A 13,213-nucleotide genomic window follows, 5' to 3' on the forward strand; every position below is an offset into this window, starting at 1 on the left:
ATGGCCCGGTCAGTGATGCTGACCAGAACTGCCAGGGTCCCTTTTCAACGGGGCATTCCCCTCAAAAACCGGATGCCTGGCAACTCTTGGGGGACTTCAGGAGCTGAAATATTTTAAGGACCTCACTGCAGTTTTGAACAGTCAGAATTTTTGTAAGGTTTTACACCGACTTGGACAGGGCTTTGGAAGTTTGACGTGTGGGAAAGTCCATGCACCGTGGTCATGTTTGATACAGCTAGTAACCTCAGGGTCAAATTTCAGTGGCCTCTATTTAAGGAGCTCCTAGTCACTTGTGACAACCACCACCAGGCCTACTATAGTTAGCAGCTTTTACACTGAAAGTGACTGAATAATTAGAACTGCTAGTTGATCGTGTTTGAGGGGAATGGTGATAGAAAAGCTGAAGAAGGGTCTCTGACAAACACCCAGAATCAGGCAGAGAGGAATGTCTGTACTCGCTGAATGAGCTTGTTCAGATCAGAGTTCAACAGCTTTCAGGGATCAAGCCAAGAAACGAATGGTAAAAGATAGTAAGTGAAGAAAGCAGCGCATACAATGCCTGCTAATGCACTGGTTGTACCTTTATTGTTTCACCCTGTTCACTAACAGTTCCATGGTGCAAGGTTACCATACACAGTTAGATATCTGCATTGCACACCTAAGCCTATACAGCAAATGGATCAGAATTAGTACAAATACATGAACTATATTTACATTTTGTATACTCAAGCTCCAAACATCAGATATATTTACAAAATAAAACATGAGAATGAAAATCAAATTAATAATGTACAGTGTTGCTGATGCACTCCTTTGCTGGGATGAGATCAGTTTTCAAAGAGATTTGTTCAAGAAGGCTACTGATGCTATCGTGTCTACCATGTGTGGAGGACTTGAATAGGGAGATGGAAACAGTTAAAAAAATAGGAATTTCAGTGCAACAGCATTTCTAATGTCCAAAGTCAAGAACATTATCAGACTGCACATGGAGTATGTGCTCTGAACAAGCAGAGTGAAAATTAAGGCCTCATCCTGAGAAGTGCTAAGCATCCATAACTTCCCCAGTTCCAAACCCTTGGTTTCAACAGGAGGTAGGGGTAGCTCAGTACCTCAGGTCAGGCCACTAATTTGGCAACATTAAAAATAGAGGTCCTTTAACCCTCCAGACCCACAAGTTGGAGTGCACAGCTTCTCTCACTGATTGAAGCAAATTTAAAATTAATATTGCCACATGGTTAAGTGTTAAACTGTTTTTAGGCCTCCAATACTTAGAACTCATAAATGGCCTTCTGAACAAAACTCTCATTTCTGTTCTCGAACAGCTGATGTTTCTGTTTAACAAGGAAGCACAAAAGTAATACATTCCTGCTACATACAGTACAGTTCAGACCACATATGGGGTAATTAGCCACAACGGAGAGATGCAACACACAAGTTAGAGTCCCATTTAAATACATTCTGCAAACCTTCCAAGAGCAGCAGCATTAGTATCCTTCCTTTAAGTAGCAGGTTAACAACTGCATCTTTAACAAAAGAGAAAAAATCCAGAACAATACAACTAACACAAACTGATGCTGCGTAAGTACCAGAGTGATGCATAGGCAATATTAATTGCAGAGTACCAACGGGTTCTATACCCAGGATAATGCTCTCTTCCTTATCTAATGTGCAATTAGAGATGTATAAATATACAATACATTACATAAAAAATTAAATATCCCTGTAAATTAGATAACAAGCAGCAGAAAGTAAAGTCTTTGCTTTGAAACACCTCACTAAGCAGTAGTAAAGATTTTCGACAGGGGCATGACAAACCTTCCCAATGGTTTGGAAATCCTCTCCCTTCCGTTCTACATCCCAGGATAAAGGATTTTGTTTTAAAAACTTAAAGGGCATCTCTAAAATACAGTATCAATTCTTTTTAAAATAAAATGGCTTGTGGAACTTAAACACTAGTGTCGTATTTTCACGGGTCTTTGGGTCATTTCTTCCCTTCCATTATTTGATTAAATTAAAAACCCAAACTAGAGGTGTGCCTGCAATCTTAACTTTTTCCAAGGGACATCCTTTAGGATCAGTGTCCATGCTCAAAAGGTTGGCTGGCCCATGGCATGGTGCCCACTTTCCAGCAGCAAGTCCCAAGAGCTGGCTGACTCCAGGGCAGCCTGCATGCAGCTAAACTGCACACCAGCTCAGTTGGATTTTTAAACTAAAGGAGGGGCAACAGTTTTCACTGCCCCTTGTATTTTTTCCATGTTAAACTCTTTGGGGTAGAACAGGAAGCCTGTACAAAAATATGAATTTTAATTAATTAAAAAAAAAGTTTCTACTTCCTACTTTAAGGACCAAGGAACACTGCCATTCCACAGCAGAGCTCCATTACTAGTGAGAGATTCAGTAGGAGATTCAACATCTCTCTTACATCAGACTGGAAGGTGGTACTGCCTCCTCTGAACTCTCTAGAGATTATGGGGCTTTAAAAAAATGTAGAAACTTAAAAATAGAATTTTACACTTCCAGTGACCTTTGATCCACATACAGATCAGGCCACCAGAAGCTGCCTGCAGTCCTCAAATATAGGAGGGTGAAATTTATGCAACACATTTGTAACATTTCCAGTTCTGTGGTAATAAGATACCCATCTGCCACCTCCTGTTTCCTAAGGAGGGTTCCTTAATCATGTTTATATACAATACCTATATTTATAAATACAATTTAGCTAATTTTCCAGCTTCTGGCCTATCCAAAGCAAAGACTTTTCAAACTAGTTTTGTTCTAGTTATTTCTAAAAAAAAAATAAATAAATGTTCTCAGTGCGTCACATAATACCACCATCTAATTGACATCTTCCCTCCCCTTCTCAGACAGGAACCACTTTCGTTACCGATGATGGCAGCAGCAGCGATTTAGTGCTTAAGATTAACCTCTAGTTCATTCTTAGAAGTGTATTGAAATCTGCTTAACTCCAGCTCAGGGAGCCTCTTCCTGCACTAGCAGTCTTGGTTTGTGCACACACTGGAAGTGCATATTGTATCTGTTACATAACAAAGAACATTCTCACTGTGTTAGGGTCACACAATTAAAGAACAAAATGCTACAAACAAATGCTTTCTGTGTGATGCTCTTGGATCCCTATAACACTCCCCCACCTCAGATTCCTGTTCTCAAAGGAGTTAGGGGACTGCAGGAAAAGAGGTGAGCTCACAGCTTAGCTTGATTACCATCATGTAAGGTACAAAGATATGTCCTAGCAAGCATCAGAGTTCATCTTCCTGCTCCTTTTTTAACTAAGCTTTTAGGAGGTCCCACTATGCATTACGCTTTGTGGCAGAAGCAAAGCAGTGCATGAAGCTGAAATAAAGTTGCTCTATTGAGAACCCTTCATGCTTCTGGCCACAGAAACTTAAGTGGGGGCATGATTAGGTGACAAGGAGTGATCTAAATGAAACTACCTTCCTGAGGTGGAGTGATCAGAGGACCTTTTCTTGCATATGCCTAGGATAGTGAAATAAACCCCCTTTGCCACTCCCAAGGGCTATAAACTTAATGAGAGCTCTGTACATCCTGACCCTCCAGCCCCCGCCCACGGCTTTCCACTCCCCAGAGTGAGCCACTGAAGTATAATGAAGGGGTTTTGATGGATGCTAAAAATAACTCCCCTGCAGCGACCAAGAAACCTAAGCTGGAAATTCACCTCCCAGAGAAAAAAAACAAAACAAAAAAAACAAACTTACTGTGTCTTTGGTGGAAGGCCTGAAGGGGCAAGGGGTCAAGGTTTGTCTAAGAGACCTTATATCAAATTAGCAATAGCTGCTGCTGCTGTCCAGGGGAATCTTACAACAGGCACTTGTTACACATTGGTGACCAGGAATAGGAGTCTGCTTAGTCTCTCTTCAGAAGGGACTATCTTCCTGCCCACAGAATTTAGGGGGAAGGGTTGGAGGCAGTTGAAGAAGAGGAGGAGGAGGAGAAGACAGTGGTGGTGATACAAGCAGCGATGTGTTCTTTTTTCCAAAGAGAAGCCAAAGCTCCCTCCCACCCTGGCACATGCAGTGGCTGGAGAGTGCTGCAAGCACTAGGTTTTAAAAGGAGACAGTGGAGAGAAGATATTTTCCAATCATCAGACTGGATACCATTTGAATTGAAGAAAGGAGGGTAGTATGCACAAGGTGGGAGCAGGGAGGCCCCCATTTCAGAGGTACTCCAAGAGTATATGCCAGATGCATTTTTCAGAGTAGCCTTTCAGGCAACGCTGGTTTCTGTTTTAAAGCTTATCAGACAGGGAAGGGAAAAGTCACTGATACAATAACTCTCAAGACCAAAGAAAGGGAGAGAGAAAAGGGAAGCATCTCCTCAGCCTTCTGGTTAATTCCTGCATATGCTCCAGAGAACTACCACACAGGGATTTTTCTACTTCCCTTCATTAGCATCACTTCAAAGAAAAGGCTGAGCCCTTCAAATTTCAGGATTTGCACCCAATGCTTCAGTGACAACCTCCTTTCTCTATCAGGAGGGACATGGCCATATTGCCTGCACAGAGTTACCACAAACTCCACCTGCTCTGCTAATATTTTGGGGAACTTTATAAACAAACAGTGCCAATCTAGACCCCGATGGCAAGAGCCCATGGGGCAGTTGCTTCCAGCCTGCTGCTACATCACTCAGGGTCTGCTCCTGTTCTCCTCCCCTCAATCTCAACAGCAGCAGACCTTGCTCTGACCTACTGAACACTAACAACTCCTCCTCCATTTCCAGAATTAACACAAATTCCTGGATATCTGAGGTCTGAGATTCAAGCCCAACCTGGATGGGTTAATTTATTTTGTGTGTCAGCTCTCACAGGGGGTTAAATGACAAGCAAGACTAAGGAAGCGTCAAGAGCAGCGGCAGCTTCTCGCTGGGTAACGCCACATTTAGGCGCTTAGAAGGAACCATTTTTCCCTAGCCTAAGAATCTCGTCCTGAGGACAGCATTGTGGTTACTGCAAAGTTATAAAAGAAAGAAAAACCTAAAGTATTTCAGACAGATAACACCGAGGACAGTGGTACAGACATCAAAGAGTCAGTTGGAATGGGAAACCAATAGTGTTAAGGAAAAAACAAAAAAAAATAAATAACTTTTCTTTTTAAAGTCGTGCAATATTCACTGGATCCTTTTTTTGTTTTTTCCTTTTGTTTTGGCCACATGCTACTAATAGGATTCTCAACACAGATGAAAAGAAAAAGGGGTAGGGTTAGAATAGCTAGAAAAAGTGCTGAAGGAGGTGGGGAGGGAAGGGAAGTTAAGCCACAGGATTACATACAAGAGAAACCATCAAGAATTACACAAAGAAATGAGAGGTAACACTTTATCTATCAGAAGGCGAGTTAGAACAGATGAGAACGTCACATGGACTCAGTACTTCAGCAGGCCGGTGCGTCTTCGGGCCAGTTTTGACCTGCACAAAAAAAAAAGGAAAAAGGATTAGCTAGCTTGGCATTACCTCCTGAGCCTCATACTTCACCTTCTTTTTTGCCACATCTTGATGTTTTTTTTTTTTTTTTTTTTTTTTGTTTTTTTTTTTACAAAGGTGAAGATATGTAACAGTGATAACTTGGATGCTGTACGTGCTGCCCCAGTGTCCTTGTTAGGGAGATGGGATCAGGTAGGAACTGTAGTTTAAGAGCTCCTCTCTCTATACTGATAACACAGTTGGGTTTTCAATGAACTTTTTAGTAAAACGAAGACTGAGTTTTATCTAGCAGTACTGTGTTAGGTGCCGTTAAGAGAGAGCCAGGAACCTCCGTAGCACAGCTGTCAAGGTGGCACTTTGGGTGTGGGCTAGAATGCAGGAACTCTTGGGAGAAAGCCAGCCAGGGGAAGGAGGAGGGAGAGTTCTTCTGTGTCACCCTACAACCTGGCCAAACAGAGAAGCAGCCCAGACCTACCAGCAGCTAGGCAGTGAAAAGTCTAATATATTTGTAAAAAGGGAGAAAGTCCAGGAGGCCATTTTAAGCTCTTCATATCTATATCACACACAGCGTCCTGCATATATTTAAATGTGATTTGTCTGGTAAGAAGCTGGTGAACAGATAGCATCCACTGCACTTTCTAGGCTTTAGGGCTGGCTTTTTTTCCCCACACCAGTAGACTGAGTGCTCACTGGAATCGGCTCCCTCATCCCCTCAGAGCAAATCTGCTAACCAATGCGATAGGGTGCCTGCCCACATCACACTAACCACATCTCTGCTCTGCAATGTCTGCTCACTCAGGCACAGCTGCCTCTTACCGTATTGTGCCAGCAAGAAGAGGATTGAAGGCGTATAACCAGTCGTTCATATCTTTGTCGTTGATGGCCTGGAGCAGGACCCCACGGTGCTTTGTGCACACAGCAAAGGTATTGGGGGTCTGAAATATTTAAACAGACAGTTCTCAAGTAACCAAGCCTGTAGATGCAGAGATTAGTTATACATGGGGTTAACACCCCTTCATTGCTACTGGAACGTGCCGGTCCCAGCAGCAGTTTCCTAGGAGACATTCAGACAACCGACATACTTTTCTTTCCTCCAAGATGCATTAGATGTGTCCATATTGTTCAGCCCCAAAGCTATTAACAAGAGTGTATTTCACAGCGATGTTCCACTACTTGTGGACCCGGATCCTTTGGTAAAATCTTTGGGGCAGGGACAATCTTTTTTTGTTCTGTGTGCACTGCACCTAACACAAGAGGGCCTTGGTCCATTATGTGGACTCCTAGGTGCTACAATAATGCAAATAAAGCTATTGAAGTCAGTCTGCTGTAGTCAATCCACTATATAATGTATATGTCAGGGACGAGAGGAATCAGGAGACTGGTAAAGGGGACAGCCTTAAACCTCTCAATCTGAATCTCGCCCAGACTGATGGTGACTGATAGTGGACCAATAGTCTCAGTCCATCTCCCTGTGGGTTTGCATGCACATCTGCACTAACTGGGAACCTTGTTGGCAGCCTCAGCAGAAGCGTCAATGGTTGAACTACCATTGAGACTGATCTCACTAAATCCTAGAGGCGGTTACTCCAGATCAGAGATCAGTCAGATTAGCAGGGCAGCATGGGGCAAGCTTGCATCAGCATTCTGCCCTTGTTCTGTGAATAAACAGAGGACTTCAGTTTCCAGGCACTTAGACTGACCTTCACCATTGCCTGCTGATCCTCGCTGTACTCCACCTGAGCTGTGGACAGGTTTATGATCCCCCTCTCCACAGGGTCTTTGTCACTGTTGTAAATAAAGACGTATGGACGGCGGACTATCACAAAGTGCTTGGCCCAGGAGCTGGAGAGTGGCTCCTTGAAGTGAAGGTACCCCTTCTTTGAGACCACAGAGCTGAAAAAACAGACAGAGAAAATATATTTATCCAAGAAAGTATGAAGTGAATTAGCCCCTGCAAGGATGGCCCAATAACAGAGTGAAATGGTAATAAGGCTATACAAACAGACCAGTGGGTCTACAGTCCTGTCTTCCATCCCAGCCAATGTCAGTTTCTTCAGAGGAAAGCTTAACCCCATCTCCCATTCCAAAAGGACACCTACCTGTGCACATGGAACAAGTGATGCACAGAGAGCTATGCTGCAGTAACAGATAACAGGTCAGATTCTGTAACAGAACTAGTTCTGTGCATGAAGTGTTTGCAGGATTGAGCACTATGGAAGACAGATCAACAACTCTTCCCTACCCTGCTAGTAGTCTCTGAGTGTCTCTTGCAGGCTGCTGCTTTAGTACGGCCAGCAGAAATCTTGGTAGCTATTGTGTTCATCTTCCTCAGATGAGGCAGGACTACTGGAAACCTAAGAAAGCCCCTGCTTTAGAGAGCGCAGGAAAGACAAACTGCAGCAATTGACTTACCCTGGTCTGATTTCCTCAATATCTGGAACAAGGTTCAGGAATTCATTCTTTCCAGCTCTGGCCAGGAAGGAGGTTTCCACTGTTGGAACCAGCTGGAATTGTTCCAACTCTGGGCAGGGGCTGGAGGCACGGGAATTTGCTTCTGGAGTCCTTTTAAAAAAATGATGGGGGAGAAAAGTAATCACTACAAAGCAACTGGTTGTGACGGCAGAACTGAAAGCATTTCTGAAGCCTGTCTTCTCCCATAAGATGCTCTTCTGTTCTGCAATGAGCCACCAGTTTCAGAGTGACTATATGCCATACCATGACCCATGGAAGCCTTTTGTACAACTCCCGAATAGTATTTACCACAAGCTTGAGGCCTCAACTCAGAACAAGTGATCTGCCCACCCGTAGGTTGCTTCAGACCATTTCTTCCTTGCATCCCTCTCCAAGCACAGTCCACAACACTAAGGGGCTGTGCCCAAATTATAGCTGAGTAGATACTAGGAAGGCACTTCCTGGTCAGCACTGCTCTCAAGGAGGACTAAAGAACAAGGAAGGCACCAAACTGTCCTTCAGTGAAAAGTGAGCCCCAATTTTATCTAAAACATCCTTCATAACTATGAGAAACCAAGCAACAGAGGTCACTCGCCAAATTGGCCTATCATAATCTGTTCTCTTGACAGAGTCCCCAGAACCACAGTGGGTTTTACATGTTAAAAACGCAGTGGTGTCCATAACACACAATGTGTTCACCTGAAGAGGAAAGAAGGGGAAGAGAATAAATGCAGAGAAGAGAGAGCAGGAAACAGAATGAGGAAGCATATGCGGAAAGGAGAAGAAGCAGAAAGAAAAAATGAACGAGAAATCAAAGGACAAGATCAAGAGAAGCAGCAGAGTGGAAGTGTTTGTTTAGAATCCCCCCACCCAATCTCTACTTACTTCTGATCCACTGAATTGCACCTTGAATCTGCCAGAGAGGGACAGGTGGATGAAGGTGTGAGGGTGGCACTGCTGAAACTGGACACTGATGGGTCCCGCCCGATTGGAGAGATATCAGATAGCTACAAGAACACACACAAAACACTGCAGCATAAGATTTTTGTAGTTGGCGTCCGTCACCTTGGTAAGATAACATTGCACTCAGAGTATCCATAATTAGGAGTGCTCAGTGGACTATTTCTACCAATACTAATTACTCTATTAGATAAATACCACTACAGCCATATTTTTTTCACCTAATCCCTCTTTGTAGAAATCTTCTTGTTTGAAAAGCATATATGGTAGCACTTCTGTGGGCATTGTCTGACAGTGTGCTAGACATCTGATGATCTGCATACAGAATCCATCAATACAACATTAGGTGGTCAGTTTTATAACATCAGATTCATTTCTTTATTGTCATTTGTATCTAAAGTCAGTTCTCAAATTAGTTCAGTTTATCCTTTGTTGCTGGGAAGCTGAGGAACATGATGATAATGAGCACCTCATGCCACAAGGTGAACTATAATACAAGCCGGAGCATTAGTACTAAACCCAGAAGAGACTTCTCCTGCACCATTCAAATTGCTCTCCCTACACTTTGGAACTTGGGGGGGCCTTTGAACAATACCCCAATAGACTGAAGTGAAACAAAATGATTTGAATCCAATATCAGTTGTATCATATTCAGGTGCAACTCTCTCTTGTGTTTTCACCACGATGGCATGAGAATCTTTACTTTACACAAACAGGCAGCCTTTCAAGACACAATTGTACAGTATCTACAAATCATACTTCAAGGTAGAGAATATGTAGTATTCTAAGACTCCAGCAGATTAAATAGAGGGCAGAAAAGGTACTGTAGGAAAAAAAACAGGCCTGTTGTATGTTTGGCTGCTTGTCACAGCAGCTACAGCAAGCACCTTACCTTACAATCACTGATGCTGTTGTACACCTGGTTAAACTCCCGGTTGAAAGTGTGGGTAAGAAGCTGCAGGCACTGAGAAAAAAGCAAAAAAGACAACAGGTGTTTCCAATTACATTTTAGATAGCAATAGAGCACTCATAACAGGCAATCTACCAAGACCCACTCAAGAATTAGTGAACTACAGTCTGCCTAAGACTAAGTGTGATGACACAAACAAGAAAAACAGATGTCAGTCATACAATTCCTATGATTACACTACCCAACACTTCCATATGCAGGAGCACCAAGGTAAGTGCTGGGTATGGCATTAAACAATGCAACCCCAGTCATCTCTTTAAATTTCACTGAAGGGAGACATCGACTGGCTGGTTTGAGAGGAGAACTTTAGTTATGCAGCTTATTTAAAAAGGTTCTGTATAGAACACAGCACATTCGCCATGTAATATAAGGGTGGAGTATGGAAAAGCAAAAGAAAAGGACACGAGACGACAAAAGACTAGTTTCTGGTCCTAAAGTGCACTTTAAGCCAAGTATCCCCTGAACTGGAGAAGATCTAGCAGAAGGATTTAATACATCTAATGTATAAAACCAAAAAGGTACCAGCTAAAAAACAAGAGAATGTCAGCTCATTGTCCCTCTTCCCCATCTGATCATTTGTCCCAGTTGGGAATGATACAGAGGTCCATCAGATATTTTTTGTATGGCCCAAGTAGTGCAGGTGAAAGGCTTTTGTGGTTCCTTCAATGATTAAGCCCTAGATATTTTAACTCTTTCTTGTTACAACATCTTTAAAGCATCTTCAGTGCCATAATCTGGACCTGTTCTGTTCTCTGGGCAGCACGTACCTTGGTTGCCAGCTCTTTCTCCCTATCCACCAGGCTCTCGATGTCTGCAGAGTCATAGCCGCTGCTTTCACTGGGCGTGACAGCACTCTCAAGAGTGGTAGTGGAAATTTGGGAGGAGATGCTGGTGGAGGTGCTGAGGGTCCCACTGCTCAGACTGGGGGACAGCGAGTCACTCAAGGATTTGGGGATGCTGTCGCCAAGTTTCTCACGCAGTAGCAGGAAGTGACGAGTCTTTTCCACCTGAGAATCAACAGAATTAAGCATCAATTCTAGGATATTCTTCACCCTCAAGAGCATGGGAATTCCTCTCTCACTCAACAGGATATCTACCAGAGAGTCATGAAGCTGGGGAGCAAAAATAACTGGCAACACTGCTAAAAAGTTAATCATTGCTTTTGCTGAATGCATTGAGATCTGAAGGCTGTTTTCACTAGCATGAACAGCCTCTCTGTACCCATGTAGTGGGGAACCTACCCAAGGCCTCGCCTTGCTGAATATGCTAAAAACAAAAATTCCCTTGCAAGGCCCTCCCAATTTGGAGGTTACAGTCAGCATAAAAGGCTGCTGGAAGATTTAATTCTGTCTTGCTCTTTCCCCCTTCCTTTGTGTACCTCATGCAGCAGCTCCAGCTTCTCCAGTTCCCACTGGTGCTCTAGAATGAGGCTGTCACCACGGGGCCTCCAACCTGCCAGGTTCTCTTCCCCACGGACATATGCCACAGACGTATCCAGTACTTTCCTTCTCCTCCTCTGCATTCCTGAGGAATCAAGTACAGAGTATTGGCACAGGTTAAAAACAGCAGATTGGGAAAAGATACAATACAGATTTAATGTACAGCAACTGGCAGGGAACCCACATCCCCCAGCTCAACTTGGTGTAGATAAAATAACCAGGATTACATCAGTGGCAATGCCTCCATCAGTCACACACCACATTCCAGACAGGGGGAGGAGGGGTGGGTGCGACAGCATCCTTTTAGTTCCGCCCTCTGCCCTAGCCCAGAAATATCTTTCCCGTAAACCTCCATAACTGCCTGAACCCTGTTCAGTCCAATTCAACAGAAACATTAAAATGCATTTTTCTCCAAGGCCTGGTGATATTATGGGAGCTTCAAGATAAATAGCTGTGAATGATTGTATCCGGTATTTGCAAGCTCTGATTTTCAGTTCTTAGGAAAGGGTGGGAGGAAAAACCATTGACAATTCCCCCTCACCCCCTGATACTGCTCCCCCAAGTCCCAACTACACTAATTTGAAGATGCTATCTATGGTGCCCTTCCTTCCTGGACCCCAACACACAACCGCTTGTTAATTGGAGCTGTCTTCCCTCAACTATAAACAGCACAGATGGCATAGATTAGGCCCCAATTCACAGGGGGACTAGTGTTGTCGGGCCATTACTACACCATATCTATTCATCGTAGGTGTTCTCTCATTTACATCTTTCCTCTCCTCCCTTTTGGTTAGGATTATACTGGGAATTTCTACGTTAAAAAATCCACTCCATTTCTCAAAGAAACAACTGAATAATCCTCCCAATGTCTGAACAACAGACTGCCTGGAGGGACTTAAGTATTCCCAGCATACAAGGATATGGATAAAACACAGTCCTGCAGGCAAGATGACAAGACCCCTCCAGAGAGAAGCAGCTCCACAGTGACCTGAACTGCGAACACTACTTACTTTATTTAGATCTCTAAACTGAACTCGTAAGATAAGGCTCAGTGCCTCATCAGCTACATTGCCCAATTTCTTCTAACACTTCTATGAGAGAAAGTGTAAGGGAGTAGGGAGTTTAAAATGTTTTGATGCAGGGATTGACAGTGCTTTGAATATACATCTAAATCAGAGGTAAGAGGCAGTTTAAGGTTTCCACAAAAAACAGCAATGCTTGCTCCAAAGCTATGAAAGAACTTCTGCACCTCATAGGAGCTACTTCTTCTCAATATGGCAATTTATTCCCTCTTGTCCACACGTCTTATTTGCAGTCTCTCCATCTGCCATAATCACTCTTAGAAACTTACACACCCCTAACATTTGAATGTACATGCTGTTCCTGCTTACCTGGGCTTCCCGTGTCTGCCATTTTGCATAAACTCAGCTCATAGATTCCAGTTACTCGATTGCTGTTTACAAAACACCACAGAGAGGAAATTTGTTACATCTCAAGAAATAAATCAAGATAAAGTACACGGTCTCTGAAAAGGTTTACATCTTAAAAATTCAGAGGACCCTTTGCCCCCAAAATAGAAATAAACTTGTATTTGAAAAAGCAGAGACCCTTGTCCACTGTAAGCTTGACAGATAAACTAGCCAGGCTACCAGTTCCCCAAATATGGCACCTCCACTCTTTCTCCTGTCTTTCCCTGTTTCTAGCCCATTATCCTTAGGAAGCTGCTGATTAAGCAAATTACAGTTAAGGACTAATATCCTCCATAGGCCAACTGGAAAATGTGCTTCCCCTCCATTAAAACATCCAAATATCTTTTCAAGTGCTGGTTACAGAGGCAAGTCTGGAGGAGAGGAAATCTAAGGGATAGTCTGTTTGGTTTTTACTGAGGTAAACCTAACAAAGGAGGAACATTTAATGCCCTCCAATAGAGCTGGGAACTGC

The 13,213-nt window shown here is 43.3% G+C and overlaps 1 protein-coding gene across 17 annotated transcripts in view; it reads right to left on the reverse strand.

Moving 5' to 3' along the window:
* Nucleotides 1-560: 560 nt before the first annotated feature.
* The window catches only part of KIF1B (kinesin family member 1B), a 147,387-nt gene continuing 134,734 nt past the window's right edge, over nt 561-13,213 (reverse strand). For all 17 annotated transcript variants that reach the window (XM_038376612.2, XM_038376609.2, XM_043499963.1 and 14 more), the window contains 9 exons: nt 12,664-12,725; nt 11,212-11,357; nt 10,601-10,840; nt 9,756-9,827; nt 8,789-8,910; nt 7,865-8,014; nt 7,153-7,345; nt 6,269-6,387; nt 561-5,437 (listed from right to left, as the gene is read on the reverse strand). In XM_038376612.2, the coding sequence (XP_038232540.1) occupies nt 5,395-5,437; nt 6,269-6,387; nt 7,153-7,345; nt 7,865-8,014; nt 8,789-8,910; nt 9,756-9,827; nt 10,601-10,840; nt 11,212-11,357; nt 12,664-12,725 (1,147 nt within the window). In that variant the 3' untranslated portion in view covers nt 561-5,394. The remainder of the gene's footprint in view (nt 5,438-6,268; nt 6,388-7,152; nt 7,346-7,864; nt 8,015-8,788; nt 8,911-9,755; nt 9,828-10,600; nt 10,841-11,211; nt 11,358-12,663; nt 12,726-13,213) is intronic.

Source organism: Dermochelys coriacea, chromosome 18 (assembly GCF_009764565.3).
Source record: "Dermochelys coriacea isolate rDerCor1 chromosome 18, rDerCor1.pri.v4, whole genome shotgun sequence".
NCBI lineage: Eukaryota > Metazoa > Chordata > Testudines > Dermochelyidae > Dermochelys > Dermochelys coriacea.